Raw genomic sequence first — 20,955 nt, 5'->3', positions numbered from 1 at the left:
AATAAACTTGGCTTTTATCATCAGACGAAATCGTCATCAGACGAAGTAATTAATAAACTATATCTAGATAAATTAATTCTGAGGTTAACTTTTGGGTCTGGTTTCAGCAAAAAATAGTTATCATTCAGCCCAACAAAGCTTGTCCTTCCTATTCAACTAATTTCTTTAAATAACACAAAGTATGAGTTAAAGTTATGGGAAAGAGTAGTGGAAGCTAGGTTAAGAAGTGAGGTGATGATTAGTGAGCAGCAGTATGGCTTCATGCCAAGAAATAGCACCCCAGATGTGATTTTTGCTCTGAGGATGTTGATGCAGAAGTATAGAGAAGGCCAGAAGGAGTTGCATTGCGTCTTTGTGGACCTGGAGAAAGCATGTGACAGGGTGCCTGGAGAGGAGTTGTGGTATTGTATGAGTATGTCAGGAGTGGCAGAGAAGTATGTAAGAGTTGTACAGGATATGTACGAGGGAAGTGTGACAGTGGTGAGGTCTGCGGTAGGAGTGATGGATGCACTCAAAATGGAGGTGAGAATACATCAGGGTTTGGCTCTGAGCCCTTTCTTATTTGCAATGGTGATGGACAGGCTGACAGATGAGATTAGACAGGAGTCCCCATGGACTATGATGTTTGCTGAGGACATTGTGATATGTAGCGATAGTAGGGAGCAGGTTGAGGAGACCCTGGAAAAGTGGAGATATGCTCTAGAGAGGAGAGGAATGAAGGTCAGTAGGAACAAGACAGAATACATGTGTGTGATTGAGAGGAAGGTCAGTGGAATGATGAGGTTGCAAGGAGTAGAGTTGGCTAAGGTGGATGAGTTTAAATACTTGGGATCAACAGTACCGAGTAATGGGGATTGTGGAAGAGAAGTGAAAAAGAGAGTACAGGCAGGGTGGAGTGGGTGGAGAAGAGCGTCAGGAGTGATTTGTGACAGACGGATATCAGCAAAAATGAAAGGGAAGGTCTACAGGACGGCAGTGAGACCAGCTACAGTATGTTATATGGGTTGGAGATGGTGGCACTGACTAGAAACCAGGAGACAGAGCTGGAGGTGGCAAAGTTAAAGATGCTAAGATTTGCAGTGGGTGTGACGAGGATGGATAGGATTAGAAATGAACACATTGGGGGTCAGCTCAAGTTGGACGGTTGGGAGACATAGTCAGAGAGGTCGAGATTGTGTTGGTTTGGACATGTGCAGAGAAGAGATGCTGAGTATATTGGGAGAAAGTTTCTAAGCATACAGCTGCCAGGGAAGAGGAAAAGAGGAAGGCCTAAGAGAAGGTTTATGGATGTGGTGAGAGAGGACATGAAAGTGATGGGTGTAATAGAACAAGATGCAGAGGACAGAAAGATACAGAAGAAGATGATCCACTGTGGCGACACTTAACTGGAGTAGTCGAAAGAAGAAGAATATAAGTTCCTAAAGTCCTACTGTCTGCTGTACTACTAAGTAATTTATTCATTGTGTCTATGGTTTTCTGATTGAAGAAGAACTTTCTAAATTCACCCCTAACAAGTTTCCAACTAAGTTCATGTTGACATTATTTTAAAGTAACAGTTTCGATCCACTGTGTTAATTTACATGCAGAAAAAGAAAAAAGTCAAGAAACACAACATTTAGGTGACACAGCTGATATGGCTATACGGTCAAAACTTTGCACTGCTTACACTCTTTCCTTCTTAGTGTGGAAAAAAATGTTCATTGTTTTCCTTTGTAGATACACATTCTAACCACAAGTGGGCTCCAGAGAGCCCTACACCCCTGACACAGTAAGGAACCACACATTATTACGATCAAATAAAGACTTTTTATTCTCTCAAGGCATTTCTTTCCATTCCTTTCTCCAGTAATCAGCCACAATAATAAAATAAATCAATAAGAAAGTACAATTCTTCCTCCTTCTCTCCTTCAGTTGAATATTGCCCACTGCCTTCCGACTTGTCCATGTGTGGCAGTGGGCTACCTTTTATGCCGGACCCAAGAATGCTTCTGGAGCCACTCCACGGCTTCTAGTAAGCACCTCCAGGTCATAATGAAAGTAGGGAGGTCCTCCCCCAACAGCACCCTGCACTTCTTGACTCCATATTCCAAGCAAGGTGTCCCAACTAGGTTCTCGTGCAAGGACCACTGCAACCTAACATGTGGGGGACTGAACTGCTCCCAACACCTGACTTCTGCTGGTCAGTCCATTATTTTATACTGGCTGGGCACAGTTATTTTCTCACCCCAACAGCCAATCCATCTATCTTTCATGTTTGGCTTCCTGGCCGGGTAATAAACCATGCTCTCTCTGGCCGAGATGCCCAATCTTATCCTATAAAAATAGCACAGCCCTTCACTCACGTTCTGCTATGTTATTCACCTGAGTGCAATACATTTAACTAAATTGGCTCTCGCCATCATTTTGTCTTAATTACCATTCCACTTAGAGGCCTTGCTGTATAGGTTGTATCCTCTGAAAAAACAAAGTCAATTGGAAACAAACTCAAAATTTAACTACATAACCCCACCTCCCCATGCAAATCACGCACCGATTGCCCTATCAGAATAGTGATGTTCACAGAGGTTTACACCTAGGAGTTGGGGGCAATTAATTGGCCTGAAATGGACTAACTAAAATTTGGCTACATTTAGTAGGAATGGATGGTATGTTGACAATGATTGGGCTGTTAAAGTGTCTGATCAATCTGGCAACCCTAGTTGAAGGAATGAGGATGACACAGCAGGAAAGTTGATGCTGTTTTGTTTTGTTTTATGGTCGGGCAGGGGATTTTTGTTGGCAGATGAATGACGTGTTAAGAGGGATGAGTATGTTTTTGCCAGGGACAGAAGATGTTTCATCAAAGGTAGAGAGGCAGAATGGCATTATATCAGAAAAAGGAGGATGTCCTAAAATGGTCAATATACATTGGAGCTGGGCAGTGCTTGAAGTGGAAGTAAATAACTGACAGTTCTCTTTTTTTGCAATTCTGTGACATTGAAATGCCAGGATATGTCAGCACTTGATCCAAAGGGGTGGGGGTATTCTAAAAATAGGTACTGGTGTGGTGTGGTGAAATGTCAATCGATCGTTGCAAGACAATGAAAGTGTGTGGGTTGAGTATCACATGGTTATGTTAAGGAAAGGAACACTATGTTGAATTGGTGAGTACCAGCCCACTTCAAGCACTGGAGCTGGGTCTCATGGGTCATCAAACATTCTAATAAATTTGGCTAAAAAATGCTCAGAAGGGACATCCAATAATCTTGGGCTTGATCTGTAGATATCCTGTATGTACAATGTTTCTTTTGTAATCATTAGCTCTAGAAAGCACCTTGTGAACTTACATTCTTTTAAGTAAGGAACAAGTGTGTGGATTTAATGGTGACTTTGAATTATTTGAACAAAGCTAATATGGTAAATAAAGCATAATAATATATAATATATATGATGAAGCCTGTTTGCACTCAGTGTTGTTCAGTGTAGCACGGTGAGGAACTTTAGGTATCACTTCATTATCCAGTAGAAGGCAGGTGAAAAGAAAGAGTTGATGGTGTCTTCAAAATATCTCCATTGATGGGTCAAGGCAGCAGCTCCTGTTGTCTTTACCTGCTCCTTCAATCTAGAAGTTAAACCAAGCAGCAGCAGCTTCACAGATCCTGTTTGCTTGAGTACCACAGGGATAATCATGCCATTTTTCATTGTTTAGCAGCACACAGTATTCTTGGAATGATGGGTTATTTTGTTTATATGGCTGATTTGGCTGATTATCGCCCCAGAACCTGCAAGAAAATGACAGCTTTCATGAATAAGGATGCAGATAGCATGGTTTCATTTATTTCTCAGGCTAATACTGGTGGACAGGTAAGCCAATAGTATGTACAATAACCATCAACAATAATAGGGATAACCTGCCATCAAGGTAAAGTGAAATACAACTACTTTGTTACTTGACTTAAGTGCTTTTTTCAGATATTTGTTCTCTACTTGAGTAAGTTTCATTTAGTGCTACTTTTACTTTTGCCCACTGCATTTTAGGTAAAATTCAATACTTTATTGTTCTCTTTACTTGTTACACAGACAATAATACATTTATAAAAAAATACCAGTCAGGTGTGTTTGCAGCTTCAGTTATATTTCAGCACAGCTCAGAAACAAGCAATAGAATGCTCTATGTCCATAAAAAAAATGGCAAGCCTTCCACTGCTCATTTGGTAGGTCATTACCTTGCTACCCAGTAATTGTATAGTCACAGGGACTGAGTGTGCACTACGCTCGTATTAAAAAACAGTACCTAAAGAAATCTCTGCTTTCAAAAGTTTGCCTTCGAATTTAAAGAAGCAAATTGAAGTAATTGTTTTGGGGTTTTTTTCTCTCTTCTTAAACTTATATGGAGCATCTAAAGACCCAATAAGCAGTGACTTTTTAATCTTGTGAAAACAAGATTTTATAGGCACAAGTAAGGTCTGGAGACCACAAATGACATACTGTGCAAACAATATCCATATGCTGCACCCATATGATATTGTGTCGGATTCTTGCAAGCCCAATTACTGAAACGTTAGGCTGTAAAAGTCGCTGGTTAACTGGAGAAGACTGACTCGGGGCTCATGCAAGATCTAGTGGTCTGTGAGGGGTCTTGCTGTCCCTTGTCATGTGACAGAGCTAATAAAAGGGATGTCAGCTTTCCTACAAGCAGAAACAAGTGTTTTGTCAGTCCCTTTTGGAATCTCAGTTCAAAGAAAGCTAAAAGAACACTGCCCTGCTGACCAGAGTCTACGAGAGCCAATGACTAAGGAAAATGTATGTGGCTTATTAGGTGAATTTTCTTGTTTTATGTACAAAGGTGAACATTAAGGAGTGATATATTTCGCAGGAGAAAGCAGTTCAGTTTAACAGAGCTGGCTCACGTCCAGAGAATCTCCAGTGGAGCATTGACTCTCAGATTTGTGATTGTCATTTTATAATGTTGTATTGAAGCTGAATTTTTGTAGCATAATGTTAATGAAAGTTGGTTTAATGCTTACATGTGTAGAAAAATGTAATTTTGTAAAATTTAAATTGTCTATAGATATGCATCAAGATATAAATATATATTATGAGACAACCATCCAGAATACATCTTGTTTTACTGGAGGATTAATAATATAGTTAATTGTGGTTAATTCTATAGTTTGGGGCTAAAGTGGGTAATTTAAAGATAAAATAAAAAAGAATAAAGGAAACCTGAAGCTTTGTTGAGAGAATTCTTGTTAAAAATGTAAAATAAATATGTTGTGTCCTCAAGACAGAGCCTTGCATCTGCTCATTATTATGAAATGAACTTTTACTTTTGGTACTTGACTACTTTTGAAAGCAGATACTTCTTTACTTTACTCAAAGTATTTTTAACTGAAATACTTCTTATTTCAGTGAAAGCAAGAAAATTGATAAAATACTTTGAGTTTTACTCAAGTATCATTTCTGAGCACTTTATACAACTCTGCTAGTATCTCAGTGAGCCATAATACACATTATTATGAAGCAGAACAAAAAAGTATAAACCACCACCAGTCAAAACAAACACATATAAAAAGGTAATAGTTTTATATGATAATAATATAATAATAATAGTTCACAAAATAATCCAGCCAAACAAAAAAACATATCCTCAGTTCTGTAACAAAAATATATAAAGAGAAAAGTCAGCTGTAAGCATGACTATTACATATATTTTGACTGACTTAATTAGAGTACAACATAAAAGGAAGAAATTCAATACAGACAATAGCAAAAATAAATATTTACATATAATGTAGTATACGTACTACAACTTCATGCCACTTACACAAACACATATACAAGATTAAGGAATGATACAGTAAACAGGTAAAGCCACTTTAAGTCCACAGATCAGGCTAAAGGCTGATTTTTGAATTTGCACAGTCATCAAACAACAGTGGTTCATCTGCTCATCAAATTGCCTATTATGCATTGTTAACTTGTAGTTGATAACCGGTTAGCTGACGTGTTTTGTCTCATCAGGGCTTGAAGTGAAAACAAGCAGAGTTGATGCATATGCAAAGAGAGCATCCAGCAAAGATAACATATGCATGTTTAAACCAACACAAATCCATAAACATATATGTAAAATGAGCATTAACAAGGGAAAAAAACATTACCTGTATAGCGGCAATCGAGAATTCCAGTATGCTCTTTAAACCTATATTATGTTTGGGGCAACATTGTTCTTCTTAACGAAAATTAAACATTCCATTGTTTAAAATTAAAATAAAAATGAAAAATGGCTGAAACCTACAACTAAATGAAAATGAGAAAATAAAATGAAAATGAAACCAGTTTTTGTTATTTTGACTTTTTGTGCACATTTTCCGGTATACTTATTGAAGCATGCAGTCATAATTTTAGTTTAGAAAAGAACGTCGATTTCATGCACTTGTACCCTTCACTGAAGCTGCCAGACTCTCACTATCACCTGCGGTATTCTGGAGATCGCATTCGTCTTTTCCAGGTATCTGTCAGAAATTAGGGGGAAGCAGATGCCTCTTAACTTATCAGTAGCTTCTTCTGAATATTGTATTGGCCATAATTGAATATAAAATAAAATAAAATAAAATAAATGGTTAAGGATGTCCCTCTAGTTGTCAGCCTTTAACATATTCCAAGGAGAAAGTGCTAAAAACGTGCAGCCTGTTCTTCTGGCAAAATTGTAACGCTAAAATGGCATTCCCAGTTTCAAATTCTGTTAGTATTTAGATGGAGAAAAAAAAAACAGTGTTGTTGTCCTTGCATGCCAAAGAAGGTAGGAAGTTCAGTGTTTTGGGCTAAAGCTAAATAAAAACTAAAATAAATAAATAGATATGAATTTTAGCCACTGTAGAAAATGGTAAAAATTAAGAACTAAAAAACAGAATGAAACACTATATAATAACTAGAGCTAAAAATATCTCAAAACCAGAAAAACAAGTGTTTTGAATTTTGTTTAACATATCAAAAAAGTAATTTAACCTATTTTTTTCACTTGATGCTGATGAAGTTTCCTACTTTGTTATAAACAGTATTGAAAAATGTATTGTGCAATCACAGCAGGCTAACTCATCTTTTGTCGTAAAACAGAAAATTTCTGTAAAATTGCATTTGCATCTGGTCCATGATGCATTGTCGGACATTTTCCGTTTGTGCATTTTCATAGTGCTTCACTGATATGTGTTGTGAGATGAGTTAAAAGTGAAATCCTTGCTACTAAGGTACTAATGGAAATGTGTTTGAATTTGCACAAACATTAGAACATTTTTATTCACACAGGGAACTACAGACAAAAAGGAATAAGTGACCTAATGATGAGGTGGACAGCAGGAGGATTTCAGGGACTTTCAAATCTCTTGATGCTAATTTTGGGAAAAATAAGTGAATACCTTGTAAAAAAAAATCCCTGTAAAATACATTACATTAATTGTGTAGTTTCACAACCAGAAAAAATTAATACAAATAAATGGTTAAAACAATGATTTTCAACAGACATATGCATGTATACTTACATATAAAATGTGTTTTAGCTGTCTACTGTATATCAGTTAATTGTTTCAATGCAGTACTATTTTATGAATAACTGTTGTACTGTTGTAAAGTCACTATGGCTGTATGTATATATATATATATATATATATATATATATATATATATATATATATATATATATATATATATATTGTGGACTGTGCCCGGCAGTTTATCGGCCAAGTCCCCAAGCCGCCAGATGGAGCCCTCCCTGCAGTATGAAGGTGCCCCTAAGACCAGCAGGGAGTCATGGACTATGTAGTTTTATCCTCAGCCCTGCTGGATACCACAGGGGCCGCAAGAGGGAGCTGCAGGGAGGACCAAAGACTTATTTGTACACTATGACCGGAAGTTCGTCATAGGAAGAGTGACGGACTTCGGGATGAAGAAAAGTACTTTTACCTGACCGGAAGTGATACAAGATCACATGGACAGGGGACTGGGAACACTTCCGGGTCAGGGAATATAAAAGGACTGAGGGAACTCCCAGACGGCGAGCTGAGCTGGGTGGTAGGAGGGCAACGCGTCTGGGCGTGGAGGATTGTTGATTGTTGATTTATTATTGTGGTTTATGAATAGTGTGGAGTGGAGGGTGCTTAGTGCACATTGTTATAATAAAAGAATAATTGTAGCACTTTTACCAGGTGTTTGGCGTGGTACCTGAGGGTTCAAGGGAGCACTACTGCCCCTACTGCGACGATATATATATATATATATATATATATATATATATATATATATATATACATACAGTACAGGCCAAAAGTTTGGACACACCTCCTCATTCAATGTGTTTTCTTTATTTTCATGACCATTTACATTGGTAGATTCTCACTGAAGGCATCAAAACTATGAATGAACACATGTGGAGTTATGTACTTAACAAAAAGGTGAAATAACTGAAAACGTGTTTTATATTCTAGTTTCTTCAAAATAGCAGAGTGAAGGCAAAGGGGCCAACAAGTGCTAAACACCTCTGGGAACTCCTTCAAGACTGTTGGAAAACCATTTCAGGTGACTACCTGTTGAAGCTCATCGAGAGAATGCCAAGAGTGTGCAAAGCAGTACTCAGAGCAAAGGGTGGCTATTTTGAAGAAACTAGAATATAAAACAGGTTTTCAGTTATTTCACCTTTTTTTGTTAAGTACATAACTCCACATGTGTTCATTCATAGTTTTGATGCCTTCAGTGAGAATCTACCAATGTAAATAAAGAAAACACATTGGTGTGTCCAAACTTTTGGCCTGTACTATATATATATATATATATATATATATATATATATATATATATATATATATATATATATATATATATATATATATATATAAAAAGAATGTGGAGTTGTTTTCATCTCTCTCTTTTTTTTTGATGTAGCTTTTAACCTTTTAAACATTTTCCCATGCTGCCATTTTTAAGAATGAAATGGTTCTTACAGCGTCCATAGAAACCAGTCCTGGCACATTCTTAAAGTGTGACAATTCTAAAAGTTCACGTGAGAACTGTGATTATTTACCCAGATTAAACAAGGATCTTTAGAATCAGGCCTGGAGGGAAATCCAGGTTATCTGTTTCTCCTTCCTAGTTTTTAGAGTAAGAGATATGGAGGCAATGGCCTTGCAGTTCCATGTCTCTGGTCATAGTACCTGGCATTGTGACTTTAACAGGTTTGGTTAACCTGTTGAAAGCCATTGTCTGACAGACCTGCATTTAACATCCCTAAACCTGCTTAACCTTTCAATTAAATCCCTATTAATGGAATATTCCATCCAAAAAATCATTTTTTTTATCTGTTACGCACCCCATGTAGTTTGTAGGGATGGCCAAAAAAAATATAGTTTCATGTTTTAATGCAGAATGGAAATAACAAAGTTTATGACAGAATAAGCATCTATGGAGACCAATGATGGACAACGACAAACAATATCAAGAATATCCATTAATAAATCTCATACTGCGCATGTCACACATGTCAAGTTGTCCAGTTGTATGCTTAATAATATTAAAAAAAATTATATTTTCTTTCAAAACACCAAATGTAATGCAAAGAATGTGATGAACACACATTCAGACCTTCCTTTCTGTGTTCAAGAAGACCTCTGTATTTTTAAATCTTATTGTGTTTTTATTTAATAAGTTTGGACACAGCTGTCATGCTTCCTGATTAGCTTGTGTCCATACAAAAGACATTCCATTCTGTGGTGGTGTAATACTTAATTTTTTTCATTTTAAGCCTAAGATACCATAACACATATAATTACATCTCTTTGTATAATTATTTTTTACTTATTCTATTTCCAACTACATTTATATTACATTTCTGGCTTAATATTATCTAAAAAAAGCATTTCTATGTGTGGGGGGAGGAATGGAAACATGTAATTGTATTATATTACTATGGAAGAGGATTTGGATGTCTGTGGAGGTATTGTGTACAATAACTCTTGTTTTTATACAGTATAATATATATATTCCACCCCTACTGTTGATGTCAGTTCCGGTCCTGGTCCCACTGAAATCACTTCCGTTTCGGGCCCTACTGATAACGCCATTTCTGGCCCTGGTCCCAGTGACACCACTTCCGGTTCCAGACCCACTGTTGACGTCACTTCTTCTGGTCTGCCTTAAAGCTGCCATATTTGTGCCAGCAAGTCAGTTCAGTTCAGGTGGCTGCCCCAAACCTTTTTTATGTGTGACTCTTTTTCGTACTTCTGACAATATATATATTGTCAACGGCACCCGGGCACAGACAGGCAGACATCTTGTTTTGCACAAACCACCACACGTTTATTTACAATATTTACAATTACTTGGTCACTCAGACCCAAACAATGGTCACAAAGACCCAGTTCAAACAGTGCACAATACCCCAAACAGTCCTGGCCACAAATGCCTTGTCTTCGGGCCGCCTCCACACTCCTCTTGCTTCGTCCTCCTTCCACCCGACTCCAGCCCGAATGAATGGAGACGGCCCTTTATAGATGACCGGATGAGCACCTGGTGTTCCCGGCATTCCTTCTCTGACCACGCCCCAGCGTGGCGGAAGTGCCGGCTGTCCTCCCGGCTGCTCTCCGGGCGCCAACATAAACCTTCCCCCCAGCACTTCCTGGTGTGGCGGAAGTGCTGGGTTGACAAGTCCCCAAGGCATTGGGGCGCCTCCTGGCGGTGACCACGGGCCCCTACAGGGAAAGGCTTCCATGCCCTTGACCCGTGGCCCCAAAGCAACCCGGAAGGCGAACCCCACGTGATCCAGGCCGGGCTCTGACCCTCTTCCGGTCCCACCTGGCGTCCCGGCCGGGTCATGGCCCCTGGCATCCCTGACATATATATATATATATATATATATATATATATATATATATATATATATATAATTATTATTATTAGGCATATATAAATGATATATATAGGTCTGTGTGTGTATGCAGTAGTCTACATTTACATTTTTTCAGCACTTGCATTCACCTCACTTCTCACCACGATAGACGTGTGTGCAGCAAATGCCACCATGCAACAACAACGTCATGCTAATGACACAGATGAAGAGGAAACATTGAAACAAATCAATCTCTGTGGCTCAGCAACATGCAAGTGAAACACCTTGGCAACAGAGGGCAAGGCTTGAAGTTTTCACTAAAAACATTGTCTAATTGGAGGTATTTTACTCGAGACAAACATTAAAAGGACTCATATGCCAGTGATACGGATAAGATATGGCATCACTGTTGTCTTTGTATGAAAATCACTGGGAAAGCAGACTTTCTCTGTACTTCTTATTGCATTACACATGCCATTACTATGAATACACAATACAGGGTTGCCATTCTATCCTGGAGTTCTAAATAGTCTAGGCTGTAAGATATACAGTACTATTCTTCAGCTATTTCTTCTATTCAGCCATTCAACATGCTAAGGCAGACACCTAGCATATATTTTTAACTAGTCCATGTCATACAAAAAAGTTTGAAAAATTAAAAAATATTTTTAAATAGCACAAAACATTGCCCTGATAGAAAATGGTGGCAAGAATGCCTAAAAATTAAACAGTAAGTTGTACACAAGTCTCAGTAGTAACCACTGAGAAAAGTCACAACTTTGCATATGAAAATAAAATAATTAAAAGTTGTATATACATGCAGCTAAATGATTTTTTTTTTGGTAACAACGGGGAGACAAAACAATACAGAAGACTAGAACATGGTATGAAACCCTAACAGGTCAAAATGCCTAAATAATAGAAATCAAATGGCAGAACTATGTAGAGGTTACCTGAACTTACTACAAGTCATCAGAGGAGGAATCAGCGAACTTAACTACCTTGTAAATGAGCATTTAAACTAAAACAAGTTAAAAGAAAACCAATAAGACAGCAGCCTTAAACACACACATTAGATTACACCCCTCTGGGACAATACAACATTACAAATTATAGAAAACAATGAAAAATTATCAGAAAAAATGCATGAAATAAATATTAAAAATAACTCCACTGCACTACATTGGAGAAATTTGGTGTTTGGCCCGAGAAATTGTGCATGGATCAAACTACTGTATACCAATCCAGAAGATTCAGTTTTTATTAACAACATTTGTTCAGACTACTTTAAACTAGAACGTGGTACCAGACAAGGATGCCCCCTGTCACCACTGCTTTTTGAGCCACTGGCAGCTCACTGTCAAAATGCTTATGAGATAAAGAGGATTATCAGAGAAGGACTGGAACAGAAAGTTTGTCTATATGCAGATGATTTGGTACTGTATATATCAAATCCACAAAATACTGTCCTAACAGCACTAACAGAATTTCTGGTCTCATAATTAATTTGAATAAAAGTGTGCTCTTTCCATTGAATTCTCAAACACACAATATTAGATTGGACACCTTTCCTTTTATCATTGCAGATTAGTTTAAATACCTAGGGGTAAACATCACAAGTAAACATAAAGACTCTTTATCAACAAAATTTTGCCATTTGTATGGAAAAAATTAAGCAAGACTTGCATAGATGGTCAACCCTTCATCTCACTCTAGCTGGAAGAATTAACACTGTTAAGATGAATATCCTTCCTAAGCTTCTCATTTTATTTCAAAACATTCCAATATACATAAATGAATATTTTTTTAAGAAATTAGATTCAATCATAACCTCCTTTATTTTGAATTCAAAACATCCACGTATCCAAAGAGCAACCCTACGAAGACCTAAGGCGGAAGGTGGCATGGCTCTACCTAACTTTCAGTTTTATTACTGGGCAGCAAACATACGAAGTTATAAAAACCTGGACATGGATGTAAATAGATGTACATACACAGGCTTGGTCTGCAATAAAAATAAAATCCTGCAGTACTTCTCTATACTCCCTGTTTTGTGCCCCAATAAATGCAAGTTATCGTCAATATACTAACAACCCAATTGTGCTTCACTCACTCAGAATATGGAACCAATGTAGAAAGCATTTTAAGACAAAGCAGCTTTTATCTGTGGCACCTCTGCAAGAGAACCACTTTTTTCAGCCCTCACAAACATATGCAGTTTTTAATGTCTGGAAAACATTTGGGATCAAATCACTTAGAGATCTGTACATAGATGTCTTTGCATCCTACGAGCAATTACACTCCAAATTTAACTTTCCAGCAACACATTTATTTCACGACCTTCGAATTATAAACTTTGTCAAACAGAACCTGCCCAATTTTCCTCACCTCTAACCTACTTCTGTACCAGAAAAATATTGATCAGTCTTGAGGACTCAGACAGTATTTCTGCAATATATAAAACCATTTTACAGTCCATCCCTTTCAAAGATCCAAGAGTACAGTGGGAAAAGGATCTCTCGCTCAACATCTCAGAAAAGGAGTGGAAAGTAGCAATTGACAGAATTCACTCAAGCTCCATAGGCACAATGCATGCAATTATTCAACTTAAAATTATATTTTGGGCACATCTCTCTTGTTTAAAATTGTCCAAAATGTTTCCGGGGCAAGCTCCAACCTACAAAGTTACAATCAACCTCGAGCCTCACTGGGTCACATGTTTTGGGCCTGCACCAAATTAACATCATTCTGAACCAAAATCGTTAAATGCCTTTCAGACAGCCTTGGAGTCACAATCCCTCCTAACTCATTAACAGGTGTGTTTGGTGGGCTAACAGAGGGGCTAAAAGTGCAGAAAGACAAACAAACTGTAATTGCCTTTACTACACTATTACCACGTAGACTTATCTTGCTCAACTGGAAGGATCCTAACTCTCTTATTCTAAGCCAGTGGGTAACTGATGTTATATAGTATTTGAAATTGGAAAAAATGTAGTTCGTACTTAGAGAATCTGTACAAAACTTCTTTAAAACCTGGCAGGATCTGATCAATAACATTTTAGAACAAGCATTTAAATTGAGGAAGCAGGTTCTCTCCCCTATTTTACTCCATTTATCTTTATTTATTTATTAATTTATCTATTCACTTATTTTTACTAACTGGTCTAGCTCACTTTCTCAGGGGTGGGGGTTAGTTTGTTTCAAACCTATTTTTGTAAAACTTGAGTTATTTGTATGGAATGTTATTTAATCTTAATAAAATCAATAAAATCAAAAAATAAATTACAGGACAGAAACAGACATGAAAGCACAATGCAGTAAAGCAAATATATAAACACACAAGGGTACACAGTTATCGATTTATTTCTAGTTTTAAATATTGCAGTGTTATATCACTTTTAAATATATATTTTCTTACTTGTTTGATATATCCACAGGTACATTGTTCTCCCACCAAAACTCATTTTTGTCCTTAAAATAGGTTAACCCAATCCAGAATTTCTCTTTGGCTTTATTCATATTTGCTAAGAAGGACTAAAACAAACACATATAAGAAATTAGTGAAGTTAATTCAATGTAATAGATTCAGTATTATAGATTACTTTTATGTTGTCTTTTCCCACTACTGCTTTTCAATTAGACACCAAAGTAATAATGCAATTTTGTAGTGCAGGTCAAATTAGAATGAAGTGCCTGGGATAAAAAAAATAATTTGTTATAACTAGGAATTTATTATACAAGAATTGGAACATAGCACATTTTTTTGGCACATTTGGCAAACCTCAGTGTCCGTAATGTGGAAAACTTTCATAAATGTCATCCCTCAGATGACATTCACTAACGGATTGATCAGCCCCCTCTTGCTGTCATCTGTTCTTTTGTGAGTAATCCTTTTTTTGACCTGGGAAAGTTTTACATAAAAAGATCATGATAAAAAGTTTGAGGACATGAAGGTCACATTCATAAATAAAAATCATCGTATGTATACATTTGTGAACACAAAGTTCAAAGAATAGAAAAGAAGAGAAAAAAGATTATAGTGTTGTAGGAGTTCATAGGGAAGAACCGCTGTGAATTCATGCAACATGTTAAAAGTTGGTTGAGTAGCATAATCAGCAGTCCGCATAATTGCTGAAGGGTGAGTAAAAAATGAATCCTCAGTCTGATTAATGTTTTCAGCGAAGTCATACCATACCTTGAGAAACCTGGAATTGGCAGTATATCTGCAGTGAATGTCCAGAGCTCTACAAGTACCGCTGAAGTCAAATTTGAATGTTTGTTTTCCCACTCCCAGATACCCCACAATGCCTCAGGAATTCAATAATCCTTCTCAAGCTCTGCTCCATCACAGGAATATGACAATCATCAAGTAAACTAAGTAACAATAACACGCAATCTAATTGGCTGTTCAGAACAGCTCCTGAATCCTGATTTTTGGGCCATGTGCAAAAGAAGTACACGTTTTGCTGCTTTTCACAAATTTTCAGATAAAATGGACTTTGCTGTAATGAGTTATCTTTTAGACTTTAGTTCTATAGGAAATTTTAGCAAAAATGTGTTAAAACAGGGTTTGTTCTAATGGAATTTGACCTGTATATTCATGGCAGATGTATGTCAAAGTGAATATCATCATAAGAAACAATGCCAGAGTTCAGTAGTTCTTAAATGTTCTATTAGAGGTAACATTCAAATAAAATTTGCAATTTCACAATGTCACAAATTCAGAACTCATGAAGTGGATAAAGTGACTAATTCTATCTGTTGCGGATCTTCATTTAAGGCAGGAATAAGTGATAAGTGGTTGACTAACCATTTAGACAAAGAGAGAAAGGCTATTTAATGAAGTAAAGGATGACCTTTGAAAGCCTGAAATGTTCTAAACACTCTGAAAAGTTAGATACGTTTGTTTTAAGAAATTATGCATGAAGGAATATATTTGCCATGTAGGTCCTATGGTAATCCTATCTTCCCTTTTATAATCTTTCTGTAAACCGTTATAAAATGTCTTAAATCCAATACACCTAGCACTCTGTGGTCAGGTACTTTAGCACTTCCGTCCCCCTTTCCTTCTACCTCTGTAAAATGTAGACAAAATATAGAAACCAGCAGGAGTTAAATTACACATTTAATTAGGGATTATTGATAATATGCCCAAAAATATTTAGGAAGCAGAATACTATGTGAATATTGGCAAACCAATTTTATGTCCATAGGTGGCTCTCAGCTTATCTTCAGTCTAGCTTTCTTTGCTACTACATGGCCTTTGAATGGAGTATTGAAACAGACCACATTGAGTTGTCTTCACCATGGTCTTCTCTTCATGTCCAGGTGGTGTGAAAAGGAGGTGAAGGCAAGGTGACCAATTCTATGCCATTCTTACCACGAAACATGAACCAATGGGGCATTGTGGTACAGAATGGCCTCCAATCTTACACAGTCGTACTTCAAACCAATAGAATTAGTTTACCTGTCCCTTCCTGAGCTAGTTGCTAATGAATGTGTTCAGTTGCAACTCATCCCACGTTTGCTTTGTTTCGGCAGTTTATACCCTTCCTACGTGTGGATGGCTTATAGGGTATTTTATGTCCAAACATAGTCATCCTTGCCAAGCTGATTTGATACATTCTATATTCATTTTTGTATGAGTCAGTACTAAAGACTGAGGGTTTAGTAAGGTAAATGTCAAAGCACTGCTGTTCTCATCAATAAAGTGAAACATTCCTACGAAACACTATCTAGCATTACATTTGCTTTGTCTAGCTTACAAATAAAGACTTTACGTCACAGGGGGACATTTTTGTACACTGGGTCATTCCATTTCTCTCTTAGGAAAAGAAACATGTAAATATTACATTTAAAACCCAGCAGATGAACAGGCAATAGGCACCCATTGTTTGGACTGAGGTGAGAAGTTAAAAGGCAAATTTCCTGGGTTATCCTGTTACTGATTACTGTGATGGCTGTCTTACAGTATATCAATATTTGCTGTCTTGCAAAAGAGTCACCTCTTTGGAGTTTTGGCTGGTTGAGTATACAAACAATACAAAGCTATGATAACAGAACTGCTCCTTCCTTGGAGGATGTTTGTATTTACCTGACTTGGAAATTAACATGTCTGAGAATATTGGTTTCTAATCAGCTGTGTACTCATTGATAGTTGGTAGCAATACATTTTGTTAACTTGTGTTTTCATTATTTGTTAAACCCAGGAAATTTAGATGTGCCATTGTTTAATCTGATTGTCCAGAACTGATAATGGCAGGGACTAAAGGAGATTTAAACTTCTGGGCAGGAGAAGGCAAAGAGATGGACAGTCCACTGAGAACGCTCCCAAGACACTTGGACAGAGCACAGGGGCTCGCAGGCAGACGAAGGTACATGCCTAGCACGACGTGAGGCACAAGGACGGCAACACTTACTTCCAGTAAGGAAGAGACAGCTCCACAAGGAGACGCCAGCTGTGGGTCCAGCAAGAGAGGGAAGCCGCATGAAAGGACCGAGCAAAGCTGGCAGATGAGAAATGAGGCGTGCCTAGATTGCAGCAACACAAAGAGCCCATAATGGAAAAAAGGAACGACGAAGAGACGCTGACAGGGATTCCATGATTTTGATAAAACTTCTGTTTAGAAACGAGTGTCCGGTGAACAGAGTGCATCTGTGGACAGCTGGAAGATTAGTTGTTGGGGTAACACAGTGCGCAAACTGGACTCTGTATCACTAAAGGTTGTATTCTCCAATCCTTGTTTTTAATGGACTTTTAGAGGGTGGACTGTGTGCTTTCCTTTCTAAAAAAGGAATTTTGTTCCTGATATTGTTAGATTTTGTTTATGTTCATTTATCTTTTTAATATACTTATTATTGTCTTGTGTAATAGGAGTTACTGTTGGTTTTCCTGAATTTACTGTTGTATTTCATTGTGTGTTTAATCACTGCCCAATTTAAAGAAACCTGTGTGCTATTTTCTGTAAATCTCAAGAGTTCCCAGTCTCTTAATAAACCTGGGTGGCGTAGTCAGATATTTTAACGGTGTTTAAGTTAGATTGCCTGTAAGTGTGACCAGACACCTGTCACACATACAATTTATTTATCAACTTATATGCTAGATATCACTCCACCACAGTATCCACTGTGTTGTGCTAAGGGAGATATGTGAAGTAAAACAGTCTGCCACTCAAGCCTTGTTGAGAGAGTATTAGTTTGTGGTGAAATGCTGGCACAACTTTGTGTAATTCTGCAATGAAGTGTTTTCAGCCTTGTAGCTGCATGTTCATATCATTCAGATAAGCAATAATGTTTCCTATTGTAGTGGCATCACTGAGAAAATGAAACTCAAAGAAATGTACCCATTTTCTGAAGAAAATATCTCTGGTAAAATATGAGCTTCTTACAAATAGTCTATACATCAAGAAATAGACATAAATAGAAAGCTAAGCAGTGTCTGCATTGTTACAGAATACATTGATTGCCAGTGATGTGCATGCTATGATTTTGCTGTGGTTTAGCCTGAAAATAACAGATATGTTTGACAATTTGCAGACAGGTTTTGCCCTGCATTTGAATCTGTTAGTCATTTAAATAAAAAGTTATATCCATTCCAAATTAAAATACCTGTTCTTACTGTCAGTCTTCAGGTTTTAAGTTCAATAATTGTAGCTCAACTGCATACACTACTGAATTTGAATAGCTAGCTGGCATATTGAATTTAGGAACAAGTAAATGCATATGGATGTGACATACTGTATGCAACATGATATTCACCCATCTTTTTTTCAATATAAAAGACTTAGGAAGCCTGTGTACGCCTGCCCTTATTTAACAATATGCTTATTAGCTTTATTCCACTAACCCTTGATTCAGTTTGTGTGGATTGCCTGCAGACAGGACTAAAGTGTTCTTTGTGCCAATTTGTTCTGAATATTGAATGTCACTGGTGTACCTGCTCATCGTTAGTATCTATAATCACCAGATGTCCTCCTCTTGATAGGCAGTCATAATTACTCAGGTTCCAGTCCATTTTATCATTGGAGAAGTAATAACATTTGGAGTTGAATAGCTGCCAGCTGTCTGGGCAGAAAGAACATTTGCTTCCTGTGGAATGACAAACACAAGAAACCAAACATAAAAAATGTTAGAAATGTCAGCCTTTGGTGCATTACAGCTATTAATGGACAAATAGACATTTTAGAGATACCATCAACAGTTTGATGACTTTTAACTTTCAGTCATATCAAATATGCATTTATTAGAAAGGAGCTGAGCTTCAGTTCACACCACTCACCTTGAGTCAATAAATTTTGTGAAGGGCAGTATTTAATTAAGGCCATGACTCTTGTAGACAGCTTAGTGTTAGTCTCATTCAGTACTGAATATTGGTCCTGCAGGACAACCTGGCTTTTATTCAACATGAAATAGTCATTCAGCAGGCCAGAGTGACTAGAATTTAAGACCGAATACTGGGACTGAAGATCAAAGAGGCTGAGATTCAGAGCTGAATATCGGGATTGCAGAGCTGAGAGGTTATTCTGGAGTTCTTTTGATTGAAATCTGAAATCTAAGTAAAATCAGTAATAGTTTCTGTTATATATAAAATGAGCATTTCAAATAGTATGTCCAAGAAAGCTTATCTTGTTTTTATCAATGTGACACCTATTAAAGGTTTGGTAATCAACATTATGTGATTTATGGTTGAATGATACATTAATTTATTCCATATTCAGATTTTAACTTAAAAAGGTAAGAACAAAATAGTTCATGTAAATTACATCTTTAATAAGCTAATTTCTCAAGTGATCTAAAAAGGTGCAAAAAATCAAATACCATTTATTAATCAATTTGTTTTCTGAACCAAATCCCAACCATACTTATACAATTTATTTTTGTATAGCCCAAAATCACTCAAGATGTGACTCTTGACAGCCCCCCAGCCTTGACTCTCTAAGAAGACAAGAAAAACCTCCCAAAAAAACCCTTGTAGGGAAACAAATGGAAGAAACCTAAATTGTCCCTAGTGTGTGCTTGGTGTGTGCGTGTGTGTGTGCCCTGCGGTGGGCTGGTACCCTGCCCGGGGTTTGTTCCTGCCTTGTGCCCTATGTTGGCTGGGATTGGCTCCAACAGACCCCTGTGACCCTGTAGTTAGGATATAGCGGGTTGGATAATGACTGGCTGATTGGCAATGTGTAAGGCACAGGCCTGCCATCACCAGTCAGACTGATGGACCAGTGCTCCAGTAGCTATTTTGCCTTTCATTGTGGTGATCTAGGGATCCTGACAAATGAAAGTTAAACAGCATACAAAATCATTACCTGTGCATTCCCTGCCAAGGGCATATTTCAGTTTGACTCCTGTGTTATACTGCATAAAACTGCCTGTATAAAAATCTAAAACCAATATAAATAAATAATATTGGCTACATAAATCAATGCTCCCACAATTTCTTTCAAATATTGCAAATTATATCTCTAGTGAAACCTTGGGCTGTGGCTGAAACACATGAAAACCATTGCAGGTAAATTAAAAAAAATAAAAATTCTACATTGTGCAGGCTCTATTACCAATATATGTATATATTGAATTTAAAAATATTTAAGTACAAAGAAATTTAGCAAGTTCCCATTGTTCATATATAGTCCATGTGCTCATGTGCTTAGTTTATTGTTAGCAGCTTTATTGTGTTGTTTTAGCCTAAAAAGGAAAAATATATGACACGTACCAGTATGAGGTGATAAATGTCTACCAATCTCTAATCTGATAGTCTGGGCATGGAGCATTTGCCATATTCTAAATGTTCGGTACCTCAGTACTTTATAATATGTGACATCCTAAAATGAGAATATGCACTGCTGCATCTGGGAGCAATAATGTACTTAAGGCCTTTTCCATTGTTGAGGTCATCTAGACGTTTAAATTACGTGACTGCACCTGAAAAAATTAACCTACTTGTGGGAAGCACTTGGAATAAAAAAGAATAAAGAGACTTTTTATGTATTTTTGGCCAGGTCTTCCATCAATGCAAGGATTGATGTAGAAGCCTCATCCAATTTAGGGTCAACAGAACCTGGAGCCAATCCTAGCACCATTGAGTATATAAGAGAGAAACCAAACCA

General features: G+C 37.3%; 1 protein-coding gene across 3 annotated transcripts in view; it reads right to left on the bottom strand.

The window, feature by feature from the left end:
- Positions 1–1,786: 1,786 nt before the first annotated feature.
- The window catches only part of LOC120528079 (hepatic lectin-like), a 44,389-nt gene continuing 25,220 nt past the window's right edge, over positions 1,787–20,955 (bottom strand). For all 3 annotated transcript variants that reach the window (XM_039752077.1, XM_039752079.1, XM_039752078.1), the window contains 4 exons: positions 19,131–19,403; positions 18,789–18,940; positions 14,271–14,386; positions 1,787–3,761 (listed from right to left, as the gene is read on the bottom strand). In XM_039752077.1, coding sequence (XP_039608011.1) covers positions 3,602–3,761; positions 14,271–14,386; positions 18,789–18,940; positions 19,131–19,403 — 701 coding nt within the window. In that variant the 3' untranslated portion in view covers positions 1,787–3,601. The remainder of the gene's footprint in view (positions 3,762–14,270; positions 14,387–18,788; positions 18,941–19,130; positions 19,404–20,955) is intronic.

The sequence above is a fragment of the Polypterus senegalus genome, chromosome 4 (genome assembly GCF_016835505.1).
Source record: "Polypterus senegalus isolate Bchr_013 chromosome 4, ASM1683550v1, whole genome shotgun sequence".
In the NCBI taxonomy this organism is placed as follows: domain Eukaryota; kingdom Metazoa; phylum Chordata; class Cladistia; order Polypteriformes; family Polypteridae; genus Polypterus; species Polypterus senegalus.
The sequence above is the reverse complement of the archived record's forward strand: the minus strand, read 5'-3'. Positions and strand labels throughout refer to the sequence as shown.